Raw genomic sequence first — 14,939 nt, 5'->3', positions numbered from 1 at the left:
CAAGGGTCATACAAAGACCCGAGGCTGCCCCTCTGTCACAGACCATACAGAAGCTGTGTATGTATTGTGCAGAAGTACATACATAGACACATATAAACATGGCAGCCCAATTATATTACAAAATTTATTAAGTTCACTGGATGAAACTAATACTAATGATTTGAATAATATGCATTATTGAAATCATTTTATATAGGAAAATAAATATTTTGAAATGTCCTCATTAGTAGAAGTGATTCCTTTGTGATCCACATCTATGGCTTCGTGTCCAGTCAAATCAGTTCTCAGGTCATTGTACTAACAAGTTGTAATTAAACAACACTATACATCAGGGGTAGGGAACCTATGGTTTGGGAGCCAGATGTAGCTCTTTTGTTAGCTGCATCTGTCTCTCAGACAGATCTTTAATGTTACCGCTGCCTATGTCTGTTGTGCGACCAAGGTGCCATAGCCGCAGTCGTCTAAGCCTGGGTCAAAGAGAAGAGCGTGAGAGTGATGTGGAGCTGGCTGCAGGGAATGCAGGTAGGTGAATATTCTCTTTTTGATGTGACTACCTATCTTCTTGGAAGCATGTGCTGAGGCTACCTATATACTAGGGAGGGGCATGGGCGGTTGCTACCTATCTGCTTGGGGGCATGTGTTGTGGCTACCGGTCTACTTGGGGGCATGTGCTGTGGCTACCGGTCTACTTGGGTGCATGTGCTGTGGCTACCGGTCTACTTGGGGGCATGTGCTGTGGCTACCTATATACTGGGGGGAGCATGGGCGGTGGCTACCTATCTACTGGGAGGCATGTGCTGTGGCTACATATCTACTGGGGTTAGGTGCTGGGGCTACCTATCTACTGGGAGGCATGTGTATATTATAGGGCTCTTACGGAATAACATTTTAATATATGTGGCGTTCATGGCTCTCTTTTTGGTCCCTATATGCTCTGAGAACTCATAGCCTTGTATAGTGTGGTTATCTGTGTGACTGCTAGAGTGCTGAGTGTGCATGTCTAGTGGTGTGAGAAGGTGACTGCTTGAGAAGCAATAGTTGATGTAGAGTGGGATACTTATTGGTCCCAGTATGAATGCAATAAGTGGTGGCAGCGGGTCTGGTGCTGTAATTTATGCTTAATTTGTGTCCTGAGTGAAAGGTGAGCGCAAGTTTGAGTAGGCTAAATTAACCCGTACAGTTGCATCCCAAGTAACGTGACGAGGTGGCGGCGTCCTAGCCATGACAATAGTAACGGAATCAAAATGGAGGTGAAAATTAAAATGGTCACATTTTGTCATTTATTTAGCCCTAAAAATTACACATTTCCAAAAGACAAAAATATAAAACCCACCTTACAATTTGTTCTGCAATTTCTCCCGAGTCCAGGACCCCCAACATGTGGCCGTTACTACTTTTATGGGAGCACAGTGGGGCGCAGAAACGAAGGAGCGCACTGCAGCTGCCAGGAATTTTTAGTTTACTCATTGGCCCCTTTTGTAAGCTATAAAATTTTAGTTTTTTCGCTGTTGGGGCCATGTGATGGCATTTTTCTGCGGGATGAGATGTTTTTCCAGTGTTACCATTTTGGGGTTGGTATCCCCCATTGTTAAAAATTTAGGAACTTTTTTTTTTGAGGGCAGGAGTAGAAAAGCATTAATTATATACTGGATTTTTTACTTTGTTTTATTTGGTGTTAACATGATTTTTAGGCTATAAGGTGATCTTTATTATATGTGTCGATGCGATTACGGGGATACCAGACTATTTTTTCTTACGATTTACTAAATTTGCCAAATAAAACCCTAATGTGGGAAAAAATCTATCATTTGTGCATCGCCGCCTTCCAAGTTGCATAACATTTTAACTTTTTTGGCTATGGAGCTGGTTGATTTTGGTTTTTGTGGGACATGTTTTACTTTGCAACAGTATCATTCTGGAGTACATATGTTTTTTTGTTTAGCGGTGTTCATCGCGCAGGTTCAATAATTATTTACTGTTATTCCACGGGTTGTTACGGACGCGGTGATACTATATATGTGGGGTTTGTGTTATGATTTAGACAGTTTTTTGTGTTATATGTCTCTTTATATGTTATGGGAATTATGGGCATTTTTATAAATTTATTTTTTATTGAAAAACATTTTTTTTTTTTTAAACTTTTGCACATGCATAGGCTGACACTGTGCCTTTAAGATGACGTCAGAGATGCCATCTTTCAGGCAGTGCCTGCAGGCAGCTCTGGTGTCCTGATGGGACCCCGGGGCTGCCATAGAAACGATTGACGCCCACGAAGATGGCGCGGGAGGGGGCACGATTGTGTGGGAAAGACACTCGGAAGGCAAGTTAAATGCCACGGTCACGCTGACCGCTGCATTTAGCGGGTTAAGCACCCGCGATTGGAGCCCACTCTGACTGAGGGTGTTACACTGGGGTGTCAGCTGTTAGCTACAGCCGGCAATCTGTGTATCCCGATGCTGGTTCGGCTCCGATCCAGAGCTGATCCGGCATCAGTACCGTGGCACATATATCAGACTATGAGCACTAAGTCACTGCGCTCAGCGGCAGAAATATCTGCTGCAGAGCAAGAAGGGGTTATGGCACCACAGCTCCTCCCTCAAAAGATAGATTGATTGTAGCTATTGTTGCAATGGTGGTGGTGGGTAACCAATCATGGATGCTTACTTCTGTAACTGTGTGCATGCAACATCTTAGTCACTCACATACCTTCCAGTTTGCCAGTTTCTGTGACTCGATGATTTTGATGACTGCACCCATCAATATACCTGTAAATATATACCATAAGGAGAATTAGGATGATTTCAAATTAACTAGAACAGACACAAACAAAAATAATGCTTCAAGTAATGATAATCAAACACATGAAGCCTAAAAACTTGTAGTGTGTAGACAGTGGCTGTATAAGTTCAACAATAGTGAAAAATTGCTGTGGTACCTCTATCTTTAAAGCAGCACACAACACTATGGGGGAGATTTTATCTGTCTATGACAGAATTCTGTCGCAGTTTACAATAAAAAGTGTCTGCAACACATTTATAAGGGGTTGTAGACAGTTTTCTGGCTCTCCTATGACTTGATAGAAAAAAGGGGTTTGGTCTGTGAAAAGGGGGTGTGGTCTTGCACCAAAAAGGTCTGTGCGACAAAAATACTCCTGACTAGACATGGGCGAATTTGTTAAAATTATGTTTGTCCCGATTCGCCGGATTTTTTGAAAAAATTTGATGCGGTCCGAATTGAATCATGACAAATCACGTTAAAAAACAGGTATTTCCTGGCTGCAGAGAGCCTGTAGGGTGTTGTAGAACGTTGTGCCATGCTTAAATATGCATCGGGAACATGGTTTGGTCTTCAAACAATGCTGTGTTTTAGTATGACACACACATGACAGCCGCCACTCTTAGAATTGCTTCACCTCTTCACTTCCATGTGCACTTACATAGGCCAACTTCACCAAATAAGCGAAGCAGGAATGCAGCCTGATAAGGTAACGTCTGTGACAGCTCAAAAGGACCGAGCTGAGGGCCAAGATCCCACTATACCATCAAAGAGTACACTCTCCATCAAGAGTACACTGACATCAGATGATTCCATAGATTACTACAGAACCTGTTCTGTTAAACACGGATACATGCAGAAACCCCCCTAAAGAGCGGAGAGGGTGTTGACAGTTATTTTGCATTGACGTCACTGATCATTTTGCCCTTCTTTTCATGCGTCAGCGTCCTCTTTCAATCAGTCATTAATCCATCAGTATTGCTAAAGCCAAAAACAAACAGGAGTTGATCTAGAATATGATCCAAAGATGAGCAGCAAATGGGATACTTGCATGTCCTGTGTGTTCTGTATCCACTATTGGCAGCTTTCCATCCTTCTGGCAGATGAAATGAAGGGGAAAAGCAAGCACTGGCAACGTCATAGAGTGGTGGAGGGTGAAAACAGAATAATGGAAATCACGGGGTGTTCCAGGGAGACATCGGTCAGTTGGCAGCAGCATGAGTAGGCTGCAGAGTGGCACAATGACAAATTATGGAGGTTGCGGAAACATGTTAGGCCACAAAGTGGCACAATGATAAGAGTGTGGAGGTGGTGGCAGCAACAGGGAAAGCCACAGGGTGGCACAATGTTATAGTGTGGAGGTGGCATCAGTAGCAGCAGATTGGAGACGCCACATCCATTATACATTACAGTTTTCCTGAAAATATCAGCCCTTTGACAAGAAAAAACTCCAAAGGTGGCACCAGCAGCAGAGGTCAGAGGTGTGGAGGTGGCGGCAACATGGTAGGCCACAAAGTGGCACAATGATATAGTGTGGAGGTGGCATCCGTAGCAGCAGGAGCCCACAGAGTGGCACAATGTTATAGAGTGAAGGTGGCATCAGTAGCAGCAGGAGTCCACAGAGTGGCACAACGATATTGTGTGTTGGTGGCATCAGTAGCTGCAGGAGGAGCCCACAGAGTGGCACAATGATATAGTGTGGAGGTGGCAGACAATTCCAGTCCCTGTAAAGATGATAGGAGGCAGATGGAGCAACTGGCAGCAGATGTGTGGCATCAGGCGGGTGGCAGCATCAGAATAGAGGCAGAGGCAGGTAGTTAGAACCCAGACTCATTTCTTAACTTTTGGAGGAGGCGTCATGGCTGATCTAATCTGATGCATTAGGCATTAGCAAGTTGAAATCCTGGCCGATCCAAGCCTGATTCATCTTGACAATGGTCAGTCTCTCCACATAATGGACAAGCGGCTTCTCCTTGGGGTAACGATGGCCCCCGCCGCACTGAACAACCGCACTGATGCCACACTACTGGCAGGGCAGGACAGTTTCTCTACTGCAAACTCCACAAGTTGTGGCCACGCATCAAGTTTGGCTGCCCAGTAGTCTATGGCATCCTCTACCCGAGGTGGTAAAGTGCTGTCCAAGTAGGCCACCACCTGCTGGTACAGGATCTGCTCCATGTCCTGCTGCTGCTGCTGATGGCGGCTACCCTCCTCAATAGGAGGGTGATGGAAGTTGCTGAATAAGGAATCCAGACTTAAGCTGCTGCTGATAGAGTTGCTACTGCTCCCCACAGCAGCCGTGGCAGTAGTACTCGAGCGATGACTGCCAGGAATCCCCCGGTCAGACCTGACTGAGGATGGACAATGTCGCATATAGGCAGCGGCCAACTGTGTGCATGGTATTTCTCTATATTATGCCAGTTGTTTCTCCCTCTCAGCAGCTGGAAAACAGTCACCCATTTTTGCCCGGTAGCGAGGGTCCAAGAGGGTGGAGAGCCAAAAGTCATCGCTAGAGCGGATGTTGACTATTTGGTTGTCACTAGTTAGGCAAAGTAGCATGCTGCGGGCCATCTGCGCCAGTGACTCTGAAGGACTCCCGGCCTCCATCTCTACAGTACAATGCCACGGTGCTTCTGGGTCATCTGCCTCGTCTTCTACCACCTCCGGATACTCCTGCGCTCCTCCTCTCTTTCACTTACACTCACCTGATTTCACTAGACTCTCACTAGATTTCAATGTCCTCCTCCTTATCCTCCTCCAGTTCAGCCCCCACCGGACTCATGTGGCCATGAGATGTAGTCTCCACTTCTCCAGTGCCCTGAGCAGACAGATTTTGCAGCATGAGTTCCAAGACATGAAACAATGGAATGACGTTATTCATCCCGCAGCCCTGGCGACTGACAAATAAAGTGGCCTCTTCAAAGGGCCTGAGCAAACAGCAGGTGTCACGCATGAGTTGCCAGAGGCTGACATCAAATTTACACAGGGGAGTACTACGGTCCGCTTGCATCATCAAAAAAATCATTAATGGCTTTTCTCTGTTCATACAGGCGGTCTAACATATGGAGGCTGGAATCTCAACGCGTGAAAACATCTCATATCAGACTATGTTGGGGTAGGCCGCTCTGACACTGCAACTCGAGGAGGGTGTGCTTGGCTTTGTAAGAATGGCTGAAGTGTGTGCACAGTGTTCTGGCCATTTTTAGAATGTCTTGCGCATGGACCATCCCTCCTCGGTGCAGCGCGGACACCATGTTCCTTCCATTGTCTGTCACCATGGTTTCGATTTTTAGTTGTTGCGGAGAAAGCCACACATTGATTTCTTCAAGCATGACACAGAGCAGTTCCTCCCCTGTGTGACTCCGTTCGCCCAGGCAAACCACCAGGTGTAGAACTGCGTAACAACGCTGTACCCTGCACATGTGGTATGATGGAGCAGCACTTGTAAAGGCTGAGCTAGTGGTGGTGAAGGAGGAGGCGGACACTGATGCAGGAGCAGCAGTTTGACAACATGGAGGAGAAAGCGCCGTCTCTTGTGGAAGTTGTTGGTGTGGCTGGGAGGGAAGCACATTCACCCAGTGGGCTGTAAAGGACATGTACTGGCCCTGACCATAGTTACAGCTCCACATGTCCGCACTGCTGTGCACCTTGGAAGAAACTGATAAGCTCAAGGACTGGCCCACCTTCTGTTCTACATAATGATGAAGGGCTGGCAGTGCCCTTTTGGAAAAAAAATTGTGGCTTGGAACTCTCCACCTCGGTTCGGCCCAAGCCATTAGTTCTCTGAAGAGTGCAGAGTCCACAACTTGGAAAGGGAGAGACTGCAGTACCAACAACTTCGACAAGAGTATGGTCCGCTTCTGCACCTTAGGATGACTGGACGCATAGAGTTTTCTCTTTGTAATCGCCTTGTTCATCGACTGATGGCGCCATGCATAGCGAGGAGCAGGAGCATCTGGACCTGGAGATGATGTCAAAGACAAAAAGCTCCCTTCGGCAGAGGTCCTGGAGCCTTGACTTGCTGAAACAGCATGTGTGCCACTAGGTGTTGCTGCTGCTGTTTCTTCAGCTGCAGGATGGACCACATCTGACACCCGTTTCTCCCAGGCCACTGGATAGTGACACCGCATGTGTTGGCGCAGGGCCGTGGTGTCAAGGTTAGCTCCCTGGCCATGCTTCACTTTCTGCCCGCAGATACGACATATACCCACGCTAGGCTCCTCTGGTGTCTTTACAAAAAAATTGCCACACCGCCGTGGTGGTAATTTTACCGCCAACACTCTGCACTGAGCGACTACTACCGCCCCTGCCTCACTGAGCCCCTGCGAGTCGGGATTTGTACCCCGCGGACGTACCCCACTGCCTGATGCCCAAGCTGACACTCTCTTCGCCTGACGATGATGAATCCCCCTGCTACACCCAGCTCCCAAGTGCGGTCAGCTACGTCAATTTGCGTTTCCCGGTCACTGCTACTCTCCTTACCGGTTTCACAGCAAGCAGCAGAAGTCTGCCCCACCTCTTCACTGTCCTCAAACACTGCATCCTCGCTGAATAGTGGGCGCTGAGCCCAGACCATCTAGTAGCTCTCTGGCTGCGGGAAAGGAACAGGACAGAGGCTGCTTGAGGACAGGTGCGGGCCTCTGACCTGCTCCTGGGCCATGCCAACTAATTGTTGTATCTGAGGAACCCACAGACTCTTTGCTGGGGTTGTCAGATGTTATATTTGAGGAATTGGATGACCTAGTCAACCATTCAACAACCTTTGGGTTGTTGATCAACACACTGTCGCTAGATGACAACGACAGTTCTGGCCTCACAGAGTCACCCCTGTTGCGATGTCCCCTTACTGTGCTGCCACCCCTGCCTGCTCCACCTGCCACCTTTCTGTCTGACATAATGGTTTATAAACTACGTGAACTTGACATGCGAATCTGGCTGTAAACTATAGTCCAAACAAACAAACAAAAAAAACAACTTTGCTCCCGTGAATCAGCATAAACTTCGGCTTCGTGACGAATCAAATTTTTCCAACCGAAATTTTTCTAACCGAAGTTAGAATATTTATAATCGATTTGCCCATCTCTACTCCTGACCCAACAGAATTTTGTCCTAGCTTTCTAGCGTAAAGTAAGCCAACTAATAGGAGGTGCAGAGTACGACTGGACTGTCTTATAATGCACCTGATGTATCATCCAGCATTAGGCACTTGTATGAATCTGGGGTAGAATAAGACTGTCTAGTCTAACTCTGCAATAACCAACCTTAGGGCACTGTGCTGCCCACTGGCAAATGTTATGCAGGTTAAATGATGTTCATAATTTGTCCATTATGTAACAGAGGTTCATTTGCAGGCGCCATCTAATGGCCAAAGTTAATAACTACTTACATTCTGTTTTCCCCACCCACTAGCAGATACAAAGGATTGTGGGTAGGAGAAGGGCAGTTCCCTTCATGTCTACACAGAGAGAAGACCTATATTCAACCATCTTAACCCTTGTTGTAGTATATCCGGTAAGGAGACTGTCTATAAGAATCTATAGCTACTAGCAGTTATAGGACCACTCTGTATAAAGTCTCTTATATGAAGTGTAATGTATAGATCTGTAATTGCACTGTAATTGCACAGATAGGCCCAACCTCATGGTCGGCCATGTTTGGTCCCAGACTGTATATGTATCAGTTTCCTGTTATATGCTAATGTAATGTATGTAACATGCTCCTGTTATATTATTGTACTATTCTAATAGATTGTACATTCCTGTTTTTCTTCAGTTTCACTCTAATCCTACATCAGTTTAATAAAGCTACGGACTTTCAACCAGTCTCATTTGAACTGTAGGAAGGCGTTTAACTGCCTGTCGAGCTCCGCATAGACCCCGGGGGTACGTGAAGTGGGGGCAGGACAGTGAAACGGCTGCTTGAAACAAGCGGGAAAGATTTAGACTACACAGAGGTCTGCTACTGTCTACGCAGTCACCTGCAAACAGGCAACACAGCATTCTCTAAACGGTCAAAGCATGTCAGAAAGCCAAGCGTCTTCTATCAAGACAAGATCACGGGCCAGTTCCTCAAAGGCATCTACCACTAGCAATGCAGCCGGCATCGCCCGCGCAAAAGCGGAAGCAGCGAGGACAAGGGCTACCTTTGCTGAACAAGAGATGCAGTTGAAATTACAACAAGCCTCCTTAGAAGCAGAGAGGGCACAAGAACAGGCTTCTCTAGACTTAGAAAGAGCACGCTTGGAAGCAACACTTGAGAAGCTGACAATTGAGAGGGAAGCCGCAGCTGCCATGGCGGAAGCAGAAATCTTAGAGGCAGCCGCGTTCTCTCACAGCGAGCCCAGCAAACACAGTAGCATGCCTGATCTGGAACAAGAACCCCAGGATACACTAGAACGCACTTCAGAATATGTCCTTCAACATCCTGCGTGTACTCCTCAGACTACACATGAAACAAAGGTTACCAACTGCGAGTCAAGTCCAAGACATCATATTTTACGTCAAGAAGCGGATCTCAGACCACAGTTCTGCAAGCAAGAGAATGACATGGCTCAAGTCAACTTCCCTGCCTACCAGAGAACCCAAGCTTCATCCCAGCGTCCAGGAAGTTACTACACTCCCAGACAGTGTGGCACTGTGAAACCTGAAGCAGAGACTTCTGACTACACACCACACTCTCACCAAGGCAACCATTTGCCAACCTGTCTCAGAACAAACCAAGCCACAATAGACTTTGTTAAGTTCTTTGCTCGACGTGAGCTTGTCACCAAAGAACTTGTAAAGTTCAATGATCGCCCTGAGAGCTATAGGGCTTGGCGATCCTCATTCCAGAGTCTTATAAGAGACTTAGAACTGTCTTCTAGGGAAGAGCTAGACCTACTGGTGAAATGGCTTGGAGATGAATCTGCTGAGCATGCCAAGAGGATCAGAGCCATTAACATAAACTATCCAGAAACAGGCTTAAAGATGATCTAGGATAGACTCGATGAGTGTTATGGCTCAGCAGAGGTTATAGAAAATTCATTATTCAAAAGAATTGATGACTTCCCTAGAATAGCTAGTAAGGGCTACCAAAAACTTAGGGAACTAAGTGATCTGTTAACTGAACTACAGGTTGCCAAAGCAGAAGGAGATTTAATGGGACTTGCATTTCTTGACACAGCCAGAGGTGTCAACCCTATAGTGCAAAAACTTCCTCACAACCTACAAGAGAAGTGGGTCAATCATGGTTTTAAGTACAAGGAAATCCATGATGTACAGTTTCCACCCTTCAGTGTATTTGTGGAATTTATTACTCAGCAAGCAAAAATCAGAAATGATCCCAGTTTCGATTTTACTCTATCCTGTGCCACTCCATCTGGTCTTAAACAACATAAAACTCCGGTAGCAGTTCACAAAACTAATGTTTCTTCTAAAAGTAATTCTTACAGGCCTTCAAGCTCCTCCCACCCGGATGGAAGATCCATGGATCCAAGTAAGCAGTGTCCCCTGCACAAGAAGCCACATTCCCTACTGAAATGCAGAGGCTTCAGAGAGAAGTCCATGGAGGACCGCAAAGCTTTCCTCAGGGAGAACAAAATCTGTTACAAGTGCTGCTTAGCAACATCACACTTCGCAAAGGACTGTAAGGTCAGTGTTAAATGTACAGAATGTGACAGCACAGATCACAACTCAGCTTTACACCCTGGGCCACCACCGTGGGCCTCGTCTCATATAGAAAGTGGCCAGGAACAAGGTGGAGAGGAGGGAAATACTGAAACAGAGACACCAGATGTTACTTCTCAATGCACTGAGGTCTGCAAAGGACTTGTAGGTGGCAGGTCCTGCTCAAAAATCTGTCTTGTCAGAGTTTACCCAACGGGCTGCAAAGACAAAGCCTTCAAAGTATATGCCATTCTTGATGACCAAAGTAATAAATCTCTGGCTAGATCTACTTTCTTTGACATTTTCAACATTAAGGGACCCAGCTCTCCCTACTCCCTAAAGACTTGTGCAGGCACTGTTGAGACGGCGGGGAGAAGAGCTACTGGGTACACAATAGAGTCTATAGATGGTCGCATATAGCTCATCTCATACCAAAATTAGATCCTCAAGCTCAGATAATTTTGCTTCTTGGAAGAGATATCTTGCAAGTTCACAAGCCTAGACATCAAATTAATGGTCCTTACAATGCTCCATTTGCCCAGAAACTTGACCTAGGGTGGGTGATTGTAGGTGATGTTTGTATAGGTGGTGTGCACAGACCCACTTCGGTGAACAACATGCTTACCAGCACATTAGAGAATGGACGCCCTTCTCTCTTTCAACCATGTTACAGTAACATCTTCATAAAAGAGCTTCCACACAGCATTCCTCTACCCTGTCATATCACTAGCAACCTTTGTGACAACCATACTTGTACTAGTGACCATGACCACTTAGGATGCACAGTCTTCCAGAGAACAAAGGAAGACAATCAACTGGCAATGTCCTTTGAGGATAGACTGTTCTTAGAAATAATGGAGCAAGGAATAGTTAAAGACGAATCAAATAGCTGGATAGCACCTCTTCCCTTCAGACCCAAAAGGCAGTGTTTGCCTAACAATCGAGAACAAGTTTATAAACACTTTGCTTCCCTTAGACGGAATCTTCAGAAAAAGCCTGATATGAAAGACCGCTTCTTTACATTTATGGAAAGAGTATTTGAGAACTCCCATGCAGAGATAGCTCCAACCTTAAAGGATTCAGAGGAATGCTGGTATCTACCTATATTTGGAGTTTACCACCCAAAGAAACCAGGACAGATAAGAGTAGTATTTGACTCTAGTGCCAAATTTGAAGGTGTTTCCTTAAATGATGTCCTACTGCCAGGTCCAGACCTCAACAACCGACTCCTTGGAGTACTTCTCAGATTTCGCAAAGACTCTGTTGCATTTATGGCTGACATCCAACAAATGTTCCACTGCTTTCTTGTTAAAGAGGAAAACCGAAATTTCTTTAGGTTCTTTTGGTTCAAGGACAACAACCCCTTGGAAGAACCCATCGAGTATCGCGTGCGTGTGCACATCTTTGGTAACAGCCCTTCCCCATCAGTAGCTATATATGGACTTAAACATTTAGCCAGGGAGGGTGAGAAAGAATATGGTTCAGACGTTACACATTTTGTCCAAAAGGACTTTTATGTGGATGACTGTTTAAAATCGCTACCTACAAATGAGTCTGCAATCAGTCTTCTTAAGAGAGCTCAAGAAATGCTTGCTAATTCAAACCTGAGACTCCATAAAATTGCCTCCAACAGCAAAAAATTGATGGAAGCATTTCCCTCTCATGATTACAGCAATGACTTAAAGGACTTAAGTACTGACACTTTTCCAATGCAACGTAGTCTTGGACTGCTCTGGGACTTAAAGTCTGACACCTTTACCTTCCAAGTCAGCGAGGAAGAGAAACCCTTTACTCGGAGAGGAGTACTATCTGCTATAAACAGCTTTTATGATCCTTTAGGATTTGCAGCTCCTGTTACCATCCAAGGGAAAGCAATACTTAGAGATTTGACTCATGATGCCTCTGACTGGGATGAACAACTTCCCAATGAAAAGAAAGTACTGTGGGTAGAGTGGAAGGACTCTCTAACAAATCTCTCTCATCTACATGTTGCACGCTCATATGCCCCTGTGCCATCTACAGAGGTTCAGCTACAAAGACTTTATGTGTTTTCTGATGCTTCTATCAAAGCCATTGCTGCTGTGGCCTATCTTAAAACAGTAGACATTAAAGGACAATGTCATATAGGCTTCGTCATGGGCAAAGCAAAACTTGCACCACTCCCTGAGCACACTATACCGAGACTAGAACTTTGTGCTGCAGTATTAGCAGTTGAGCTAGTCGAGATGATCGCAACAGAGATGCATTTGGAGATCAAAGATGCTGTGTTTTGCACAGACAGCAAGGTAGTCTTGGGATATATCTACAACGAAAGCCGACGCTTCTACGTGTATGTCAACAACAGGGTTCTACAAATTAGGAGGTCAACTTTGCCAAAACAGTGGCATTTTGTTCCTACTGATCAAAATCCTGCAGACCAAGCAACTAGATCTGTTGCTGCCAACCGCCTTAAAGACACTACATGGTTTACAGGTCCTGCCTTTCTATACAGCTCAGAACACGGCACTACGGATCTTAAAACATTTGAACTTGTGGATGCTGACAATGATGCAGAAATCCGTTTCAAGGTGTCGACACTACACACAGTGACTTCAGACAATTACCTTAAGTCTCACCGATTCAGCAGGTTCTCAACCTGGAAATCTCTTGTTCGTGCCATCACTTTCTTAACCCACATAGCTCGTTCTTTCAAAAATACCAAGCTTGCTGATGTTAAGGAGTGTAAAGGCTGGCACCTCTCAAAAATGTTCATGCAGTGACTGAACTAGATCAGTCAAAGAATGTAATCATTCGGACTGTCCAACATGAAGTTTATGCTAAAGAAATTGACAGTATCATTAATCACAGACCTATTCCTAAAGATAGTGACTTAAAGAAACTTGATCCCTTCATTGATGCAGATGGCCTATTAAGGGTTGGAGGCCGCCTAAAGGAAGCAAAAATAGACTGACGAAAAACATCCGATATTAATTCCTGGGCATCATCACACTTCCTATTTGCTTGTCCGACATTACCACGAACAGGTAAAACATCAGGGCCGATTGTTTACAGAAGGGGCTTTGCGAGCTGCTGGACTGTGGATTGTTGGAGCAAAAAGATGTGTTAGCAAGTTCATTTTCAAATGTGTCACATGCCGCAAACTTCGGGGTTTTTTCAAAACACAGAAGATGGCCAATCTTCCATCTGACAGACTGAGTACAGAACCTCCTTTCACTAATGTCGTCGGGCTTGATGTATTTGGTCCATGGTTTGTAGTTACCCGATAAACCAGAGGAGGTCAAGCAAACAGTAAGCGCTGGGCAGTCTTGTTCACCTGCATGTCTGTCCGGGCCGTGCACATAGAGGTAATTGAATCAATGGACACCTCAAGCTTCATAAATGCTCTCAGACGCTTTATTGCCATTAGGGGGCCTGTGAAACACATTCGCTCTGACAGAGGCACCAATTTTGTGGGAGCAGCCAAAGAGTTACAGATTCCTACAGACCTGGATACTGTCAGTGTAAACAGATACCTAAGTGAACAGGGTTGCACTTGGACTTTCAATCCGCCACATTCCTCCCATATGGGTGGAGCTTGGGAGAGAATGATAGGCATAGCCCGTAGAATTCTGGACTCTATTTTCTTACAAGTGGGTATGGCCAGACTAACCCATGAGTGCCTTACTACTTTCATGGCAGAAGTATCAGCCATCATTAATGCCAGACCACTAATTCCAGTTACCAGCGATCCTGATGATCCGACGATACTTACTCCTGCAATGTTGCTTACTCAGAAGACTAAGACAACCTGTTCTCCAGCTGGAGAATTTACTACCAAAGATCTCTATAAATGCCAATTGAGACAAGTACAAAGTCTAGCCAATACCTTTTGGGATAAGTGGAAAAAGCAATACATCTCCACACTACAACCAAGAAATAAATGGCAGAAAACTAAACCCAACCTTAAAGTCGGTGATGTTGTGCTGATGAAAGACTGCCAGTCACACAGAAACGCGTGGCCTTTAGCTCTTGTTACTAAAAGTTTCCCAGGGGAGGATGGGAACGTCCGCAAAGTTGAAGTCAAGGTCCATGATCAGAATGAAACCAAAATGTTCTTCAGACCAGTAACTGAACTAATCTTATTGCTGTCATCTGAGGACTCTTATGGTGGCATCGATTGACGCCAGGCGGGGAGTGTGCTGCCCACTGGCAAATGTTATGCAGGTTAAATGATGTTCATAATTTGTCCATTATGTAACAGAGGTTCATTTGCAGGCGCCATCTAATGGCCAAAGTTAATAACTACTTACATTCTGTTTTCCCCACCCACTAGCAGATACAAAGGATTGTGGGTAGGAGAAGGGCAGTTCCCTTCATGTCTACACAGAGAGAAGACCTATATTCAACCATCTTAACCCTTGTTGTAGTATAGCCGGTAAGGAGACTGTCTATAAGAATCTATAGCTACTAGCAGTTATAGGACCACTCTGTATAAAGTCTCTTATATGAAGTGTAATGTATAGATCTGTAATTGCACTGTAA

General features: G+C 45.3%; 1 protein-coding gene across 3 annotated transcripts in view; it reads right to left on the bottom strand.

The window, feature by feature from the left end:
* The window catches only part of SLC9A8 (solute carrier family 9 member A8), a 508,958-nt gene that overhangs the window by 336,479 nt on the left and 157,540 nt on the right, over positions 1-14,939 (bottom strand). For all 3 annotated transcript variants that reach the window (XR_011847693.1, XR_011847692.1, XM_072110528.1), the window contains exon 4: positions 2,707-2,765. Coding sequence is in view for 1 of the 3 variants with exons in the window: in XM_072110528.1 (XP_071966629.1) it covers positions 2,707-2,765 (59 nt within the window). In the remaining 2 variants the exon portion in view is untranslated. The remainder of the gene's footprint in view (positions 1-2,706; positions 2,766-14,939) is intronic.

Source organism: Engystomops pustulosus, chromosome 6, assembly GCF_040894005.1.
Source record: "Engystomops pustulosus chromosome 6, aEngPut4.maternal, whole genome shotgun sequence".
Classification (NCBI taxonomy): Eukaryota; Metazoa; Chordata; class Amphibia; order Anura; family Leptodactylidae; genus Engystomops; species Engystomops pustulosus.
This window is presented reverse-complemented; position numbering and strand designations above follow the sequence as displayed.